General features: G+C 35.9%; 1 protein-coding gene across 1 annotated transcript in view; it reads right to left on the bottom strand.

The window, feature by feature from the left end:
- BRDT (bromodomain testis associated) overlaps positions 1-21,761 on the bottom strand; it is a 49,406-nt gene that overhangs the window by 8,903 nt on the left and 18,742 nt on the right. Inside the window, exons 12-14 of the mRNA XM_036868800.1 lie at positions 13,960-14,015; positions 11,537-11,711; positions 5,385-5,485 (exon numbers count right to left, since the gene is read on the bottom strand). Coding sequence (XP_036724695.1) covers positions 5,385-5,485; positions 11,537-11,711; positions 13,960-14,015 — 332 coding nt within the window. The remainder of the gene's footprint in view (positions 1-5,384; positions 5,486-11,536; positions 11,712-13,959; positions 14,016-21,761) is intronic.

Raw genomic sequence — 21,761 nt, 5'->3', positions numbered from 1 at the left:
ATTAACTGATTGTGATCACTGTTCTTAACTGTGATATGCCAAGGTCTAGATCAGTGCTGCCCAATAGAAATATATATAGTTTAAAATCTTCCAGTACCACAATTTTTTTTAAACTAAAACTTTTAATATATTTTATTTCACCAAATATACCCAAAGCATTATTATTTCAACATGCAGTCAATATAAAAGATTGAAGATAATTTTATTTATTTACTTATTTACTTACTTACTTATGGCCGTGCTGTGCGGCTTGTGGGATCTTAGTTCCCCGCCCAGGGATTGAACCCAGGCCCTCGGCAGTGAAAGCGTGGAGTCCTAACCACTGGACCACCAGGGAATTCCCTATATTTTTGTTATGTCTTCTAAATTGGTGTTTTACATTTATAGCACATCTCAATTCAAATGCTTAACTTTGATTAGAAATCATTGATCTGTAATTAGACTTCATAAAATTTACAGTTGAAAAAGTAGATGTGCATAATCAAACTGTTCCAAACATCCTTACGTTCTCCAATAACTGAACTGAGTATAAGTTTTTAAATTTAAGTTAATTGTAAGTTTTAAAACTGAGTTTCTCAGTTGCACTAGACATTTCAAGGGCTCAATAACTATATGTGGCTAGTGGCTACCATACTGGACACTGGATATTACATGTCTAGATGGCCCTTCTAATAGCTGTCATATTCTCCAGGATAGTTAATGTTATACCACAAAACAAGTCTTATAAATTTAAGAAGACTGAAATCATATCAAGTGTCTTTCCTGACCACAATGATATGAAACTAGAAATCAATTACAAGAAGAAAACTGGTAAGTTCATAAATATGGAGATTAAACAACATGCTACTGGAACAACCAATGCGTCAAAGAAGAAATCAAAAGAAGTTAAAAAAAAATACCTTGAGACAAATGAAAATGGAAATACAACATACCAAAAGGTGTGGGATACAGCAAAAGCAGTCCTAAGAGGGAAGTTCACAGTGATAAATGCCTATATCAAAAAACAAGAACCATCTCACGTAAACCTAATTTACACCTCAAGGAACTAGAATAAGAACAAATGAAGCCCAGAATTAGAAGAAGGAAGGAAACAATAAAGATCAGAGTAGAAATAAATGAAATAGAGACTATAAAAAGACCACAGAAAAGATCAATGAAAATAAGAACTGGTGTTCTGAAAAGATAAGCAAAACAGACAAACCTTCAGCTAGACTCACCAAGAAAAAAAAAAGAGGACTCAAATCAATAATATCAGAAATGAAAGAGAAGGGACTTCCCTCGTGGCGCAGTGGTTAAGAATCCGCCTGCCAATGCAGGAGACACGGGTTTGAGCCCTGGTCCGGGAAGATCCCACATGCCATGGAACAACTAAGCCCGTGCACCACAACTACTGAGCCTGTGCTCTAGAGCCCACAAGCCGCAACTACTGAGCCTGCGTGCCACAACTACTGAAGCCTGTGTGCCTAGAGCCCATGCTCTGCAACGAGAAGCCACCACAATAAGAAGTCCGCGCACCGCAACGAAGAGTAGCCCCCACTCACCGCAACTAGAGAAAGCCTGCGCGCAATGAAGACCCAACTCAGCCAAAATCAATCAATCAATCTAAGAAAAAAAGCAAAAAAAAAAGAAATGAAAGAGGAGATATTACAACTGATACCACAGAAATATAAAGGATTGTAAGAGACTACTATGAACAATTATATGGCAACAAACTGGACAACCTAGAAGAAACTGATAAATTACTAGAAACATACAACTTACCGAAAGTGAGTCATGGAGAAATTGAAAGTGTGGACAAATCAATTACTAGCAAGGAGACTGAATCAGTAATCAAAAAATTTCCAAAAAGTCCAGGACCAGATGGCTTCACTGGTAAATTCTACCAAACATTTAAAGAAGAATTAATACCAATCCTTCTCAAACTCTTCCAAAAAACAGAAGAGGAGGGAACATTTCCAAACTTATTTAACTAGGCCAGCATTACCCTGATACCAAAATGAGATAAGGACATAACAAGAAAAGAAAATTACACACTAATATCCTTGATGAACATAGGCGCAAGAATCCCCAACAACATATTAGCAAACCAAATTCAACAATATAGTAAAAGGATGATACACTATGATCAAGTAGGATTTATTCCAGGGATGCAAGGATAGTTTAACAACTGCAAGTCAAACAACATGATATACCACATTAACAAAATGAAAGATAAAAATATGATCTTAATAGATGCAGAGAAAGTATTTGACAGAATTTAACAGCCATTTATGATAAAAACTCTCAGCAAAGTAGGTATAGAGGGACTATATCCTAGCATATAAAGGCTATATATGACAAGCCCACACCTCATATCATACTCAATGATGAAAGGCTGAAAGCTCTTCCTCTGAGGTCAGGAATAAGACAAGGATGCTCATTCTCACCATTTCTAGTCAACATAGTACTGGAAGTCCCAGCCAGGGCAATCAGGCAAGATAAAGAAACAAAAGCACTCAAATCAGAAAGAAGTAAAACTGTCACTATTTGCAGATGACATGATATTATATATAGAAAACCCTAAAGACTCCACCAAAAACATTAGAATATATAAATTCAGTAAAGTTGCAGGATACATAATCAATATACAAAAATCCACTGTGTTTCTATACACTAACAAACTATCAGAAAGACAAATTAAGAAAAAAAATCACATTTACAATTGCATCAAAAAAAATAAAATACCTAGGAATAAACTTAACCAAGGTGAAACACCTGTACACTGAAAACTATAACAGTGATCAAAGAAATGGAAGAAGATACAGAGAAATGGAAAGATATTCCATGTTCATGGACTGAAAGAATTACTATTGTTAAAACATCCATATTACCCAAAGCAATCTACAGATTCAGCTTGAACTATATATTTGAGTCATCTGCAGAGAGACTATAACTGAAATCACCACAGTGGATGTTCAACCAGAGAGAGAAGTAGTAGAAGACCCTGGACTCCTTACCCTATCAAGACTTTGGGAGGGATGCAGCAATTTTAGACATCATTGGTTCCTCTGATAGGGCAAATTACAGGAATAGGGGAACAGCTGGATTCTAGGTAAAATTACGGCACTGCTTCACAACTGGGGTGATTCTCCTTTGCCCAGGGAAGACCTATAGCAGTGTCAGCAAAGTTTTTGGTTGTCACGTAGTGGTAGGGGAAAGGGTGTTGCTAGCATCTAGTGGGTAGAGGTTAGGGTTCCTGTTAAGCATCCTACAATGTACAGGCCTACTCCCAAGAAAAACTTATCCAGCCTAAAATGTCTATAGTGCTATAGTTGAGAAAGCCTGGTTTAAAATGTAAACAGGTAGTGGAGAAATAAGACAAAAGGAATAATAGAGACTATAGAGATGGCAGGAGAGCTCCACAAAAATCTGTTAAATGAAAGAAAATGAAGAACAGAGATAGAGAAGTCTTGGCAAGAAGGGATAGCTTTTCTTGAGGCAGAGGTAAGTAAGAGATGAACAGCAAAGCTAGAGCTCTGAGTAAAACAACAGAGGTTGGGAGCTTCTTGAAATGTTTTATTTTAGTATCAGCTCTTCTTTGGGCAAGATGCTTGAACTGTCTGGGCCACAGTTTATTCATAAAGACTAATTCTCAAAGATCTGTTCTAGCACCAAAATTCTGTAGCCTTTTTTTTTTTTTTTCAGTAAGTGGTAACACTGCTGATAGTGAGTGAGCAACAGTAGGAAATAATGTCAAGGATGGAAACAGTTTAAAATCAAGAAAAAAAAAAAAGAATGGAAACTGTTTGCTGTGAAGAGAACAAGCCACACAATCCCATTCCTCCTCAAGCTTTCAACATTTTAGTTCCTACGATATGCTAGACATTAAAAATCAACAGAGAGTAGACTTATGTCACTTTTACCTTTAGCACAAACTTCAATGGTATGACATATACTTGATGTTTTGCTGCTTATTTTTGCTGTAATCTCTTTGCCTTTTTGAAAATTTTCTTACTGTTTTCAAACTTTATTTTGGGTCAGTCAAAATTACAGTTTTGTTAAATTAGAAACAAAGATTTTAGTACACAGTAAACCAAATATTTAATTTGAGAAACTCTGCTGCATTATTCTTTGCATCCTAAAGGGGATAGATGACATTTCCATTGTTTAAACAAAAAACAGTAACAATAAAAAATTTATGCTGGATATCAGGAGAGGCACTTTTTAAAAAAAATTTTATTGTTTTTTTATTTTCCCCCTTGGCCACACTGCTTGCAGGATCTTAGTTCCCCGACTGGGGATTGAACCCGCGCCCTCGGCAATGAAAGCAAGGAGTCCTAAACACTGGACCGGCAGGGAATTCCCAGGAAAGGTACTTTTTAAATGGTTCTTATCAATAACAAAACACCCATATTAAACATAGGTAATCTTTGATGATAATATTAGCAGAGCAGTATGTAAGAAAGTCAAAGATTCTAAGAATGAGAAAAAACAAGGGCCAAAGCAATATGCTCCTCATGGTGAAATGTCAGATATTCCTAAGTGTGCCCAAGCAGTAAGATTTGTCCTCTGAAGTACTTACAAGGAAAAAAGAAAGGAAAGCATGGAAGGAAGGGAGGGAGAGAAAAAAGAGGGGATATGTGAATATCTCATTCATAGTCCGTTTCTGACAGTTACGAGATTCAAATGTCTAGAATAGTACCTGGTGTATCTAATGTATCCCAAACATCTAGAATACTTGTTGAAAGACTGATCAATGTGTGGTTTAAGATTAAGTGCAGGGCTTCCCTGGTGGCGCAGTGGGTGAGAATCTGCCTGCCAATGCAGGACACACGGGTTCGAGCCCTGGTCTGGGAAGATACCACATGCCGCGGAGCAACTAGGCCCGTGAGCCACAACTACTGAGCCTGCGCGTCTGGAGCCTGTGCTCCGCAACAAGAGAGGCCGCGACAGTGAGAGGCCCGCGCACCGCGATGAAGAGTGGCCCCCACTTGCCACAACTAGAGAAAGCCCTCGCACAGAAACGAAGACCCAACACAGCCATAAATAAATAAATAAATAAATAAATACTTTAAAAAAAAAAGATTAAGTGCACCAAAGACTCCATGAGGAAATCATCTACAACAGATTCTAAAAGATAGTTTTATAACATGTTTTAAAATCAGGATAGCTGGCAAATACCAGCATTATAGAATTTACAATTAAACACAAATATGGGGACTGAAGGTAGAGGGTGGGGAAAAGTGTTGCCCACAGTTTAACTTTTTTTTTTTAATAAGTAGGCAAAAATTAGGCTTAGAGATCCGAAATTCATTCAAATTAGGGCTTAAAATACCTCTGTGCCACTTCTATATTCAACTTTAAATCCCTTCAATATTTGTTAGAAAAAATAACTTTACTCTTACCTTCTGCACTGGAACTTGACATTCTGATTCTAACACCACTGTGTCATTATCACCGGACTGATGCGTCACAGTTAGGCCATTCAAGCGTTGTTCAGGATCGTCTGGATGCACACATTTTTAGAATAGTATAGTCAAGTTATTTCATCTTGATTCTCCAGAATTTGACATTTCCCCCCCCCCACTAGGTCAGAAACTATGAAAATAAAATAACTAGTTTTTGTATGCTTAATTTTGGAGTATTCTTAGCTGGAGAACTGTAATACTGTAAAATAAACATTTTCAATTGAAATTTTACCTCCTTTATTTCTTTTCTTTGTCTTCTTTTTTTTTTTTGTCAGCATAAAGTATAGCTGACATTGTGGCTCACCTACGAAGACCTATTTTAGCTTTCCCGATGGTATAGCAGTCTTTCAGCTTGTAAACTGACCTCAGCTCCAGAGATCGGTCTTCATTGGCCAAGCTAATTATGGTAATCCTACCCCCACACCAGTGAATCATTTAGAAAAGAGGAGGCCTAAGCCACTGTAGGGCTTCCAGGGAAAGATGCTTCCTGGTAGCCAAATTGAGAACAAAGAAAATACAAAGAACTGAAGAACGAAGATACCAGACACCTAAACTACCCAGTGGGGGATAGGAGTAAGAAATGCAAAATGTTGTTTGACTCTGAGGTGAAGAGAACAAACCACACAATCCTGTTGACTGTAAAGCTTTCATACAAATATTTCATTTATTACAGGTGAAAATAATTTCAGAAATAGAGCTTGAGCCTTTGTCAAACACGTCTAAATGACTGACCTACTTCTGGACTACAATATGTATGATAACAAAATTCCTTGTTGTGTAAGCCAGTTTGGAGCTGAATTTTCTGCATCTGTGACCAAAAGCATCCTGGTGTATGAAATTTAATTAGGTCATTTCTGTTTCAGTTCTCTCCAGCTCTTGTCTATAGGTCCTAACTAGTAGCAAAAGGACAGAGGAGAAAAATGAAAACTTGAATTGCTATATTTTTGTTAATTGGCTCAGGCTCATAAAATGCTGGCCACTTAGAGTTATAGGAACTTACATTTAAGCTTCTACCACCCATCAATTCCTTTGATTCTCTGGCTAAATCACACTAGTTGAAGTTGAGGCTTGAAGAAGGGAGGAACACTAAAGGATAGGAGTGCGCACAGGAGGGTGAGACAAAACAGTCAGTGGACAGATGAATGAAAGAACAAAGTTTAAATTTGTGTGTTCCTACGTGGCCCAATGCACCTATTTTCTCAGTTCAACAGGGAATGGAAAAATAGGGAGAAAAGGTCTAAGTACAGAACTACATCCCCTCTCTGCTTGGGATCAGATATTATTTAAGAAGTAGAAAGAGTATATATGTCAAGAGAAGTATATTCTAAACGACTCAGTTTGTTGACTCTAAGTTGGTAAGTGGTGACAGTGCCATTATCAAGAATTAAAGAGGAAAGATTTAAATGTAGGAATTAAAAGGGGGAAATTCAGTTTTGACATGCTGTATTTGACATGCCTATGTGCTGTTTAAGGTATTCAGTAGAGTTGTATAAACACGCCTGGGGCTTGGATGCTTGAGTTGTAAAAATGAGACTAGAAGTCATAGACTCCAAGAAGATCATCCAGGAAGGATGTATAGATTGCTGCCTTCCAACCTTTTACATGCCATAATAAGTAGAAAATGATCAATGTATGGCATACCTGGGTAAATGGGAGGTCTGCTCCAAGCCTACTGCTATGAGAGCTGAGGGGGAGGTCCTAGCTTAGTAAACCTACGCTTTGGAATACGGCTAGAAAAGCCTGGAGTAAAGTAAAAAGAGGCTTAAGGATGTAACTCAGAGTATTATAACATTGAAGGTAGGCAGATAAAGTAGGTGTCTGTAAAGAACGTTCAGAGATGGGATGATCAAGAGAAGAGTGTCACAGAAGCCAAGGGAAGTGTGTCAAGGGACGAACCCTCTGAAAAACATTTTCATATGAATGCCCTCTGGCACCTCAAAACACTACAAAACTCATCTTTCCTCAGACATCTGTTCTTCATCTGTGTTCCAGGTCTGTCAACCTGGACCAGCATCCAGCCACTATCCTCTGAGCCACCAAAGCTTATACACCCCTTTGTTATTAAAACCCAGCATAGGGCTTCCAGTGGCGCAGTGGTTAAGAATCCGCCTGCCAATGCAGGGGACACGGGTTCGCCTGGTCTGGGAAGATCCCACATGCCGCGGAGCAACTGGGCCCGTGAGCCACAACTACTGAGCCTGCGCGTCTGGAGCCTGTGCTCCGCAACAAGAGAGGCCACGATAGTGAGAGGCCCGCGCACCGCGATGAAGAGTGGTCCCCGCTCGCCGCAACTGGAGAAAGCCCTTGCACAGAAACAAAGACCCAACACAGCCAAAAATAAATAAATTTATTAAAAAAAAAAAAACCCAGCATATGTTCATCTTTTGCAGACCTGCTCACTCCACTCTTGTGATTTCTTTCAACTATACCTTTTTCTTTCTTTCCATCACTTAGTTTTTTTGTACTACTGCAACAGCCCAGTTGGTCTTTTCCTTCTCTGGTCTCTGTTCCCCATCTCTCCAACTGACCTACACAATATTGGCAGAGTAATTACACTGAAGCACACTCTGCTCAAAAAATCTTCATTGGCTCCCCACTGACTATACCATTACAATTAACTCCAAAAGTCTCTAGGTATTGAGGCTCTTTATGATCTGAACCTGATTTACCTTTCCAAGTTTATTTCCCTGTATTCCTATTTATCCAAGCAAAGCTTTAATCACATTGAATTACTGGTCACCTAGATACCCTCATTCGTGTAGTTCCCTCCATCCAAAATGCCTTTTGATCCTACTATACATCAATATACATCTTTCAAAGAGATCAGGTAATTCTGCCTTCCTCATCTCCTTAAATTTCATTTTTGCTTCTTTTAGGGCACATTATTTTTATTTTATTTTAATTTTTAAAAAATTTTATACACACACACACACACACACACACACACACACACACATATATCCACAGACATATTTATTTATTTGGTTGCACCGGGTCTTAGTTGCGGCAGGTGGGCTCCTTAGTTGTGGCATGTGAACTCCTAGTTGCGGCATGCATGTGGGATCTAGTTCCCTGACCAGGGATCGAACCCGGGCCCCCTGCATTGGGAGCGCAGAGTCTTATCCACTGTGCCACCAGGGAAGTCTCTATTTTTACTTTATATACCAGTTGTTTATTTCTCCTACTAGATGGCAAACTCCTTGATCTACCTTTTCATTTGCCATGTTAATTCACATTGATGTGACAGCATAAGTTTTTTTTTTTAAAAATTCTTAATACAACTGAGTGAAGATTTTTTTATGAACTGTGGAAGGATAAATTATAAAGATAAGTTTAGTAATCCTTCATGACTAAAAATTTCAACTTATTTTAAGGAAAAAAAATTAGACATCTTCCAGTTCATGTGGAGATGATGGCAGAGGTTTTGAAGAAAACTGATAACACTTAAAACTTCAACTTCTTACATATTTATGTACTCTAACATTTTTGCCAAACTACAAGAAAACTTCAGTAAAATTTTTTTTACTTTTTTTGTTTAAAGGTTTAACCAAAAATTTATTTCCACCAAGATTAAACTCCAGAAAAGTAAAATTCTATATACATTTTATAGCTTATATATATTTGCAGTTTCCCTTGGGCATAGTGCCACCTACAGTTGGCAAGTGCAAACCACTTTGGTTCTGAAAAATCTACTTAAGTGCAATAGAACAGCCATTCGGCATCATCCAAACTTTCCCTTTACACAATATTGTTACTCACAATCACGTATAAACAGAAATTGAAGGAAAACAAGAAACGGATCCCGACCGAAGATTTAGATATTTAAAGCCTGACTTTTCATAGATAGGACGTTTTCTTAAAATAGGAACAAAAGACCATCTTGACTGCATTCTTTCCACTATTTTTCAATGTCTTTATTCTTCTTCAAAGCTATCCCTATCATTCTCCTATGATCTTGCTATAATGAAAACAGCAACTTTTCCCTACTCTGGTTCTTTCCGACTGACCTTCAAACACGTTCACATCTCTCCGATTTCAAAATTCAAAACAAAACAACCTCTCTCCCAGTCTTACAAAAACAAAAACAAAATACCTATCTTCCTGTTAAAGCCACAGCTATCTTCCCATCCTCTTCAACAAAATTCTTGAAAGACTCATTTACATTCAGATTCCATTACTTCTCAATTTACAAGAATCTGCTTCCGTCTCAATCACAATAGCCATAAAAGAAGCTTTTGTAAAAGCAAAAAAATCTCACATTGCCAATTTTAATCTTCTCTCCTCATTCCTCATGGTACTTTAAGGCTTTGTATATAGTAGGACATGATACTCGTGATGATGATTTCCTTCGAAAAATGTATCTCCTGGGCTTCTATTATACCATTTTTCCTTTTCCTCTTAGCTTTGATTACCTCTTCTTTTAACTTATTAATTTTTTCTACTTTTACTGAGGGAGTTTGGTTACCCAGAATTTTGTCCTTGACCTTTCTCCTCCTGCTCTGTACATTTTCCTTCATTCTCATGGCTTCAAGTGGCTTCTAGATATTGGTAATTCCTAACTGTATTTCTTGTTACACCCTATTAGTTCCAGAAACCTATTTCTAGTTATATATTTCCAATTAGATATTCTGCAGCATCTTGAACATGTCCAAAATGAACAATGTCTCTTATTTTCAAGCCAACTGTTGGATAATACTCTGGTAAGACACTTATTCTAATAAAGCTTAGTAATTCTGCCACAAAAATATCTAATACAGCCATGTCCTTTCTGTACTTACTGCCTTAGCTTTGGTCCTCATAATTTTTTTCCTAGACTATAGCACTCAGCTTCCTTACTTGGCCCCAATTATATCAGAGCATCTTCATCTTAGTCCATCCCTTATACAGCAAGCAGCAATCTCTTCCTAATGTAAAATCTCATTTTGTTATGCTCTTGTTTGAAGCTACTTTTTGTGTGCAAAATAAAAGATCCAAATGTAGCACTGGTATTTAAGGTAATTTATGACCTAGAACAACTACATCTTCAGTTATTCTCCTGAGTACCTTGAAAATATTTTTCCAGAAAAGAGTGGCTATAAATATTTCATACTTTGGATCTTTGTTTATACTTCTTCCTGGGATGCCCCCCAGTGTTGCCTCAGATATATTCTCTCTTGATCTCCACTCCTTCTCCACAGTCAAGAGCTATAACTCGAGTTAAATGCAAAATGGAATACTCAAACGCAGAATAGTAGGGAGCTTTTACTGGAAGCAATAAAGGAGGATCAAAACTTCTGTGTTCCTCCTAATCTGTGCTTCAGTAAAACAGCTTAGAAATTTCTTCTGCTTTGGAGAAACCCCTGCCATTGGAAGGCCAGGGAGCAGAAGGAGACATGGATATGGAATATTCACATCTGCTTCTGTCTAGGCCTGAATACATTTGTGTCTCAAAGTTCAGGCACTCCATAAGCTGGGCTCATCACTATCAGAGAAGTATCCTCCTGTGCCACACATCCCCAGGAGGACCAGGCTGAGAAAGGTGATACGTTCACTTCAGGTAAGACTAACAGATAAGACATTTATAAAGTCAAATGAACCTAACAATATAAAAATTTCCAGTTTTAGAAGATGTTTTTGGTAAATAGGAACCACCACTAGGCAAGTATTTCTGGCCCAAGTTTCCTTAACTGTAAACTGTTTTTAATGTTTACAACTTCATTTCTCTACCTATAGAATCTCTATCTTTTCCCTATTCTAATCTACCTTTCCAACCCACACAGACATTATGGAAATTACAGCAACATTTCGCAAGTCTGCTCAGAGCTTGCTATGATCTATGGCAGTAACAGGTTTTTATGTATGGCTCATATGCCAATGTATATAATCCGTATGAAAGTAAGTTGTGTGTGAACTGCACATACAATTTTCTTTCATTCAAATGTAATGAGTACCTTGGGGTATAAAGCAATATGCTTCAGGGATTTTTTCTAACCTGGAATTTACTAGTTATGATTTTCAGTATTCCAGATCCATAACATTTAAGATAATCTTGGCATTTTTATTTAGAAGTCAGTTGTTCAATCACAGTCATTTACTTCTTAATTTCTTACCTGAAAGAGGCAGAATTTGTAAAGGTGAAATGTTTTCCACACTCTGTAAACGTTCTGATTCTTGATGATTAAATACTAACTGGTGGTGATTTGGTGGTGTTCCACCTGAACATGTAGTCTGATGAACCAGGCTAGTTTTCCTAGAGTTTGTATCTTGCACAGAAGATTGTATCTGCTAAGACAAAGTTAAACAAAACTATCTTTCAGAGCTTTAACCACACAAGAAGTATAACTAAGAAAATAGAAACACAAGAGGATAGAATATAATTTAATACTGTCTTTGAATATGATATTAAATTAAGTCACACAAATTTATAAGGTATAAATATCATTATCTTACAAATGAGAAAACTAAGGTTTGGAACGATTAAATAACTTGGCCATCATATAGCTTATAAGCAGAGTCAAAGTCTATGATCTTAGTTACTAGTACACATAGACTTATACATGTTATTAAACAGTGTTGCTTATTTTCAAATGCTTCCCTGTGATCTACTGAAAATAAAAACTGAGCTTTTATACCAAATCTAGAGACTAATCCACTTTCTTTACCCCCTTTTCCTTAGTGAATTATAGATATAAAAGCAGGGGCTGTTTAAAAAAAAACAAATCACATGATGGTTGAGCCATAGACTATCAACAAATTCTGATTCCGAATTCTGTTAACTACTTATTAAGAAAAAGCTGTATTATAATAGCTAATATTTAGTTAACACTTACGATGTGCAAGGCACCAGGGTAAGCCTTTTATATAGTTCTTAATTTCTCACACTAATCCTATGAGTTTGGTATAATTATTATCCCCATTTACAGTTTACAATAGGACTTAGATATAAGGAAGGTAACTTACCCTAAAATCTCACATCTATTCAGTGGCAAGCTAAGTTACAGTACCAAAGCCCAGGTACCTTATCTACTAAGCTCTGAGTTATAGATAGTACAGAGATGAATAAGACAATCTTCCTTCTCCATCTAATAAAGCGGTTACAGTGAGTGAGTCGATAAGGCAAGTGTATGAATACCTATGCTAGTTTGAATAAAACGAAGGGCATAGGAATGTTTATCCCAACAGTAATACAGACCCAAGCCCAAAGCTTAAAGGCAAATGCTGAGGTTTAAATCAGCAAAACAACACTTTCTGAAACACACAAATATGTGCATTTATTCATGATCCTATAAATATATTTCCTCTTTTGTCTTACATGAGCATTTCGCTGTTCAGTGAGTGACACTGAAAAAAACTCGGTCACAAACAGATCATAAAGATAGCATTCTATGTGCTATGTACTGAGAATTATTCCAAAGTTTGTTCATAACTTGACATAATTTTCTGATTCCACTAATACCTATGGCAGACAGATCATCTGGATCTTCATTCCACTCAAAAACCTTTGAGAGCTCACACCTACCTAACAAATTGAATATTAACACTTTATCTAGGTGTGCAAAGCCCTCCCTATTATATCTCCAAAGCCAACTAATCCCATACAAACACCCTCTGCTACCATATTTCCCTGAACACACCTCCTGTGCTTTTTTTCGCTCTCTAATTGCTACTACCTCTGTTTAAAAAAGTTAAGTCCCTAATCAGTATGTCAATATACTAACCATTTCTTCCCTTTCCCTATAATTTAAAACCCATTTTAAGCATTCCCTCCTTCAGGCAGTATATATATATTCCTCCTTCATTTTCTCAATAAATTATGAATATAGATGATTATAGCACTAATCATACAATCTCTTAACTGTGTGATTATATCTCTTCTCACAACTAAGAGATCCTTCAAGACAGTATTATTTATGTTGTATTTCCCCTGACCTAGAGTTAGATGTTGTTAAGTAAGTTTATGATTTAATAAAAGGTATACACCTGTAATTCTATATTTGGGATGGGTACAAAGGATTAAAAGTTTTATGAGGATTAGTAGTAAAAGATAAAATTACTTTCATCCTTTTCAAAGCACGTCAACTACTCATCAAACAGATGTGCTAAAAATGAATAGTTGGTAATTATAAGCTTTATCTTTAGAACTCTCACTACCATTCCCCTACTACCTTTTTTGGAGAAATTCCACCTTACTGTGCATACCCTACTGTACACACATGGGGACACCAAGACCTTCTCTCTGTATTTAGACTCTCAAGACTAAGCTGAAATTTCTATAATTTGTTCTACTTACCTGTTTGACTAAATCATAAAAAAGTCACATCTTGTTAGAAAAATGTAACCAAATCATTTCACTATTCAATCTTCTTTACAAAGAAATCTTTGAACATTTAAGTGACAAATTAAAATGAGTGACAACTCTTCATGTAAATAAAATCAAGAACAATTTTAAAGAAAGCTACTACTATACCAGTGAGCTATAACCTACATAATTTTAAAATTCTAAGGTAAAAATGAAGAATTAACTTACCTTTACTTTCTCTTTAGAAGGAGAATCATTCTGTTTTACTCCGGTAAATTTAGGAAACATTTCTGCAAACGTATATAAATATTTTAATATTTGCCAACTTAAAAAATTACCATCATCTAAATTACAAATTTTTTCACATTAGAATGAAAGTGATGATTTTAAGAAAATGGTCAACTTCTTAAATCAAGAAATTCTTATATTTATAAATTTTTTTGCCCTCTTGGAATCAGTCAAAATTTCTAAAGGGATACTTGCTTTGAAAAGGGATATTTTCTTTTCCACATAATGGAATAAATATCCCCACACAAATTTCAATCTGGATTATTAGGCAAAAAGAACAATGTGTTACTTCACAGTAAAGAGCTTGAATAAGCGACAGTTTAAAAAGAAACAAGTTACAACAGAGATAAGGGTTTAAACAAGCAGTACCAATTATACTAAAATCATCTTTAACCAAGTAGCCATTAAGAGGCTTAATTAAAATAATTAAGAATTTACTACAAGAGAAGGGTATGTCATTATCTGAGAGGATACAGTCTTTTATTAAAAGTGAAGCTATTTGATTATACATGATAAAGTCTGCTCTGCTTGCTAAGCATTATAATAAAGATCCCATCTAATTAATACTCTGTTTACTTCCGAGCTATCTGGCAGCCTCAACTACATAGAAACAAATGGGTTTTATAGTACCTCCTTTACCTTTAGAAATACCTTTACAGCTAACATTGGCAGTAGAGTAGATATAAAAAGAGATCTCTCTGACATGGTGCTCATAGGTTCCTCTTTCTTGATCCTACAATTGATTCTGGTGCTATCCTCCCCAGTAAGAAGCCTAAGTCAGTGTGGTAAAGCACCAAACTGGTAGTTAATGCCTTGATTGATCTCTCCAGGCCAGCTTTCATGAGCCTCCTGAGCATTATTTGCCTCAGGCTTCAGGGAACCAAGGCTGGTCAACACCAGGTCTTATTCAAACTTAAAACATTCTAATTTTAATAATTACCTTCTGCCTCCTGAAATGCCATCAGTTTCCACTGGATGTGTTACTGTTCTTTCCTAAAATATTTGATGCTGGACACTGTTAAAATTGCTAAGTGCCACTCAATGACGTGCTTTAATTTAAAGAATTCAAGTATTTAAAATGACATGGACCATCTTAATGTCACTCCACTAAGTATTATTTTAAGTGTTGGGGGTTAGGTGGAAAGGGGAAGGGAAGAAGACAGACTGCAAAGATTGAGGGTATAGATCCAGGTAGCTTTCACATTTAGGGGAGAAATTATGATTTCAGCTTTGATCGACAACAAAAAAGAACAGACTTCATTAATACGATCATATAATATATGTACATCTATACATCTGTCTTAATTATCCAAATATGCACCTAAACAAATTATTCAATGATATAATCTCTTAACTACAGTAAAAATACAACATACCACATTAGTGTTCTGATGAAAAATTCAAGGGCATTATCTTAGTTCTGTGACATAAAACTAAAGCTCAGGACTATTATAAAAACTAGCACCTCAAAATCTAAAAAACACTAGCAAAAGCCATCAAAGATTTTTAATTAAAAAAAAAAATCAAAACCACCAAATACAGTATGCCTCATAAAAGTCTTACAGACTATAGATAGATGAATAATGATAGCCTAAAACTCAGTATTTTGCTTCTCATTCTACTCTTACGTAGCTGACTTTCCAGGAACATAGTAAAATAAAACTGCATATTTCTGTTTATTTATGAGTTCCTGGCCTTTGGAATTAAAAGGTAAACATACACATTTTCACTATCAAGCTTAAGACCACATTTCAATAAATGAAGAAGCCCTACCAGGTCTTACAAACATTAATAAAACTGAGCACTATAGTGACAACATACACGCTTGTCAACTAACTTCACCAGGGATCTGGGATAATATGTATACCTACCTTGTGAGGATCCAATTGGATAAAATATGTTAACTACTAAACAAATGAATATTTTGCACATTATACAATGTGTTTTATTTTCACAGCTCCCCAAAAACCTCAATATAAAACTTTGATTGGAAAGCTTTCATTTCAAACTAAGCAAAAATTTTAATCACAGAATCAAGAAAAAGAGAGAGATCAGGCATCAAATATTTGATCGAAAGGTTTGTTAATAACCATCACCTATCAAAGCACTGAGATCAATGCTCCAGAGACACCAAATATTATCAGCAAGCCAGTACTGACTAAAAAATTTGATAAATTGAATATGAATATAATACCATACATAATGTAAAACCAGAATGTCATGCCATTACAGCAGAAAAAATTACTGAAGATTTTTAAATTAGAAAAACAAATCACACTTCTGTTGTATACGACAGGGTACAGAAAAGTGACTGGAAGTCATTACCTCATTTTATAGGAAAGAAAGTATGTCCAGAGATGTTGAATGATTTGCCCAAGCTTATTGCCTAATGTTCTATTGATAAAAATCAAGCACTTTGAACGAAAAGAATCTGCTCCCTTTAAAGAATGTTTTGGTAATTTGATTTAAGTGTTTGGTGCTTATATAATATACAAGAACAAACCGATTATAAGTTGCCTCTTCCTTTTACCAAAGTAATTTTAACTAGAGCTTAGAAAGTGGAAACAAACAAAAAAAACACCTAGACTGATGATTCTCAAACACTGCAAGCACATCAGTCACATGGGATACATTGTTTTGTTTTTGTTGTGTTTTTTTTGGCGACGCCACATGGGACCTTAGTTCCCTGACCAGGGATCGAACGTGGGCCTCCTGCATTGGAAGCATGGAGTCTTAACCACTGGACTGCCAGGTAAGTCCACACATGGGATACTTTGAACACTACATTTACCTGGCCCCACTCTCCATTCATTCAGATTTGGACACTATTTTTTAAAGTTTTACAGGTGATTCTAATGTACTGCCAAGGTTGAGAAACACTATTCTAGACAGCCTGTTTATTCAGTAAGACCCAGTTTGAACAGAAAAATTTTAAATGCACATGACAAGGTTTATCCTTATTTCTAAGACTCGTGGCTGAAGTACAGACCTCAATATATGCAAGTTTTTAATCAAGCCCAAGTCCTTGAATTTATCCTTCTGGGGCTTTAAAAACACTCTAATTGATGAGAAACTAATGAAAGTTTAAAATATTTAAATGATGAGTACTAATCATTTCTCTTAAACTTTCTAGCTTGAAAGATGAAAAGTACTCCAAACTGTCATTTCATACTTCCTACATTTACTAAACCATTCTCCCCCTTAAAAGGTAAAATAAAATCTAAACATCTAAACAAATAAAATCTAAAATCTAATCTTGAACAAAGTTTGTCCTTTTTCCCTTGCATAAAAAAAAAAAAAGCATCATTGTCACTTCTACAGAAGATGTGGGTTGTAGTACTAAAGAGAAACAGTTATTTTACTCCTACTTTTAAGTCACCATAATTAAGAAAGTTAAAAAAAAAAGGAACAATTGTTACTTAAAGAATTTCATAAATTTCACTTTCAGAACATTACACTGAAGCCAATAAAAGCAAAAAGTCCAAAATATGAAGAGACAAATTCACTTTGTCTTAACCAGGTAAAGAATTGATGCCATAACCCTTCAATTTCTTTGTGTATAACTGTTTTAAGAATTGAAATGATAATCATTCCTGAAAAATATTCTATTCCACACTAATCAAGTATCTGAGCTAACATTTAGACAGTTCCTGAAGTTATTTCCTACAAGGATAGAATCAAAAAAGCACTATTACCTATGAGCTGCTCCATTTGATGGTTTCTCAATAATATTATTAAATCTGTTAATAATATTCCTCCCTATTATATCACTCAAGATAGCCAACCTTGTTGAGCATTAGAAAACTCTCAATTGCTTGTGTGTACATTCTAGCACAGCCTAGTTAACATAGGATATATGTATCTGGAATTCATTTTATTGTCAAGCCTCATTTATATCTTTGATCTGGCATTTAATGATATTTTGGGTTATGAAAAACAGTTTAGAAAGGTTTTAAATTTATACCAATGTTTAATCACTGTCCTTTTTTTTTTTCCTTTACCTGAGAGAGGGCCCTCATCAGAGATGGATTGGAAAAGGGTTTAAGGAATTAAATAAGATAGAAAGTCACAGAATAATGGTGTTCTTCATTTATTTTATTATTATTACTTTTTAATCAGTCATCAATTTTATACACATCAGTGTATACATGTCAATCCCAATCGCCCAATTCAGCACACCACCATCCCCACCCCACCGCGGTTTTCCCCCCGTGGTGTCCATACGTTTGTTCTCTACATCTGTGTGTCGACTTCTGCCCTGCAAACCGGTTCATCTGTACCATTTTTCTAGGTTCCACATACATGCGTTAAAATACGATATTTGTTTTTCTCTTTCTGACTTACTTCACTCTGTATAACAGTCTCTAGGTCCATCCACATCTCAAGAAATGACTCAATTTCGTTTCTTTTTTATGGCTGAGTAATATTCCATTGTATATATGTACCACATCTTCTTTATCCATTCGTCTGTCGATGGGTTGTAGGTTGCTTCTATGACCTGGCTATTGTAAATAGTGCTGCAATGAACATTGGGGTGCATGTGTCTTTTTGAATTACGGTTTTCTCTGGGTATATGCCCAGTAGTGGGATTGCTGGATCATATGGTAATTCTATTTTTAGTTTTTTAAGGAACCTCCATACTGTTCTCCATAGTGGCTGTATCAATTTACATTCCCACCAACAGCGCAAGAGGGTTCCCTTTTCTCCAAACCCTCTCCAGCATTTGTTGTTTGAAGATTTTCTGATGATGCCCATTCTAACTGGTGTGAGGCGATACCTCATTGTAGTTTTGATTTGCATTTCTCTAATAATTAGTGATGTGGAGCATCTTTTCATGTGCTTGTTGGCCATCTGTATGTCTTCTCTGGAGAAATGTCTATTTAGGTCTTCAGCCCATTTTTGGATTGGGTTGTTTGTTTCTTTAATATTGAGCTGCATGAGCTGTTCATAGATTTTGGAGATTAATCCTTTGTTGACTCGTTTGCAAATATTTTCTCCCATTCTGAGGGTCGTCTTTTCATCTTGTTTATGGTTTCCTTTGCTGTGCAAAAGCTTTGAAGTTTCATTAGGTCCCATTTGTTTATTTTTGTTTTTATTTCCATTTCTCTAGGAGGTGGATCAAAAAAGATCTTGCTGTGATTTATGTCAAAGAGTGTTCTTCCTATGTTTTCCTCTAAGAGTTTTCTAGTGTCCAGTCTTACATTTAGGTCTCGAATCCATTTTGAGTTTATTTTTGTGTATGGTGTTAGGGAGTATTCTAATTTCATTCTTTTACATGTAGCTGTCCAGTTTTCCCAGCACCACTTATTGAAGAGACTGTCTTTTCTCCATTGTATATCCCTGCCTCCTTTGTCATAGATTAGTTGACCATAGGTGCATGGGTTTATCTCTGGGCTTTCTATCTTGTTCCATTGATCTATGTTTCTGTTTTTGTGCCAGTACCATATTGTCTTGATTACTGTAGCTTTGTAGTATAGTCTGAAGTCAGGGAGTCTGATTCCTCCAGCTCCGTTTTTTTCCCTCAAGACTGCTTTGGCTATTCAGGGTCTTTTGTGTCTCCATACAAATTTTAAGATTTTTTGTCCTAGTTCCATAAAAATTGCCATTGGTAATTTGATAGGAATTGCATTGAATCTGTAGATTGCTTTGGGTAATATAGTCATTTTCACAATATTGATTCTTCCAATCCAAGAACATGGATATCTCTCCATCTGTTTGTATCATCTTTAATTTCTTTCATCAGTGTCTTATAGTTTTCTGCATACAGGTCTTTTGTCTCCCTAGGTAGGTTTATTCCTAGGTATTTTATTCTTTTTGTTGCAATGGTAAATGGGAGTGTTTCCTTAATTTCTCTTTCAGATTTTTCATCATTAGTGTATAGGAATGCAAGAGATTTCTGTGCATTAATTTTGTATCCTGCAACTTTACCAAATTCATTGATTTGCTCTAGTAGTTTTCTGGTGGCATTTTTAGGATTCTCTATGTATAGTATCATGTAATCTGCAAACAGTGACAGTTTTACTTCTTCTTTTCCAATTTGTATTCCTTTTATTTCTTTTCCTCTCTGATTGCCGTGGCTAGGACTTCCAAAACTATGTTGAATAATAGTGGTGAGAGTGGACATCCTTGTCTCGTTCCTGATCTTAGAGGAAATGCTTTCAGTTTTTCACTGTTGAGAATGATGTTTGCTGTGGGTTTGTCATATATGGCCTTTATTATGTGGAGGTAGGTTCCCTCTATGCCCACTTTCTGGAGTTTTTATCATAAATGGGTGTTGAATTTTGTCAAAAGCTTTTTCTGCATCTATTGAGATGATCATATGGTTTTTCTTCTTCAATTTGTTAATATGGTGTATCATATTGATTGATTTGCATATACTGAAGAATCCTTGCATCCCTGGGATAAATCCCACTTGATCGTGGTGTATGATCCTTTTAATGTGTTGTTGGATTCTGTTTGCTAGTATTTTGTTGAGGATTTTTGCATCTATATTCATCAGTGATATTGGTCTGTAATTTTCTTTTATTGTAGTATCTTTGTCTGGTTTTGGTATCAGGGTGATGGTGGCCTCATAGAATGAGTTTGGGAGCGTTCCTTCCTCCGTAATTTTTTGGAAGAGTTTGAGAAGGATGGGTGTTAGCTCTTCTCTAAATGTTTGATAGAATTCACCTTTGAAGCCATCTGGTCCTGGACTTTTGTTTGTTGGAAGATTTTTAATCACAGTTTCAATTTCATTACTTGTGATTGGTCTGTTCGTATTTTCTGTTTCTTCCTGGTTCCGTCTTGGAAGGTTATACCTTTCTAAGAATTTGTCCATTTCTTCCAGGTTGTTCATTTTATTGGCATAGAGTTGCTTGTAGTAGTCTCGTAGGATGCTTTGTATTTCTGTCGTGTCTGTTGTAACTTCTCCTTTTTCATTTCTAATTTTATAGATTTGAGTCCTCTCCCTCTTTTTCTTGATGAGTCTGGTTAATGGCTTATCAATTTTGTTTATCTTCTCAAAGAACCAGCTTTTAGTTTTATTGATCTTTGCTATTGTTTTGTTTCTATTTCATTTATTTCCGCTCTGATCTTTATGATTTCTTTCCTTCTGCTAACTTTGGGTTTTGTTTGTTCTTCTTTCTCTAGTTTCTTTAGGTGTAAGGTTAGATTGTTTTCTTGAGATTTTTCTTGTTTCTTGAGGTAGGCTTGTTTTGCTATAAACTTCCCTCTTAGAACTGCTTTTGCTGCATCCCATAGGTTTTGGATCGTCGTGTTTTCATTGTCATCTGTCTCTAGGTATTTTTTCATTTCCTCTTTGATTTCTTCAGTGATCTCTTGGTTATTTAGTAACGTACTGTTTAGCCTCCATGTGTTTGTGCTTTTCACGTTTTTTTCCCTGCAATTCATTTCTAATCTCATAGTATTGTGGTCAGAAAAGATGCTTGATATGATTTCAATTTTCTTAAATTTACTGAGGCTTCATTTGTGACTCAAGATGTGATCTATCCTGGAGAATGTTCTGTGTGCACTTGAGAAGAAAGTGTAATCTGCTGTTTTTGGATGGAATTTCCTATAAATGTCAATTAAATCTATCTGGTCTATTGTGTCATTTAAAGCTTCTGTTTCCTTATTTATTTTCATTTTGGATGATCTGTCCATTGGTGTAAGTGAGGTGTTAAAGTCCCCCACTATTATTGTGTTACTGTCGATTTCCCCTTTTATAGCTGTTAGCAGTTGCCTTGTGTATTGAGGTGCTCCTATGTTGG

Source organism: Balaenoptera musculus, chromosome 1 (genome assembly GCF_009873245.2).
Source record: "Balaenoptera musculus isolate JJ_BM4_2016_0621 chromosome 1, mBalMus1.pri.v3, whole genome shotgun sequence".
Lineage (NCBI taxonomy): Eukaryota > Metazoa > Chordata > Mammalia > Artiodactyla > Balaenopteridae > Balaenoptera > Balaenoptera musculus.
This window is presented reverse-complemented; position numbering and strand designations above follow the sequence as displayed.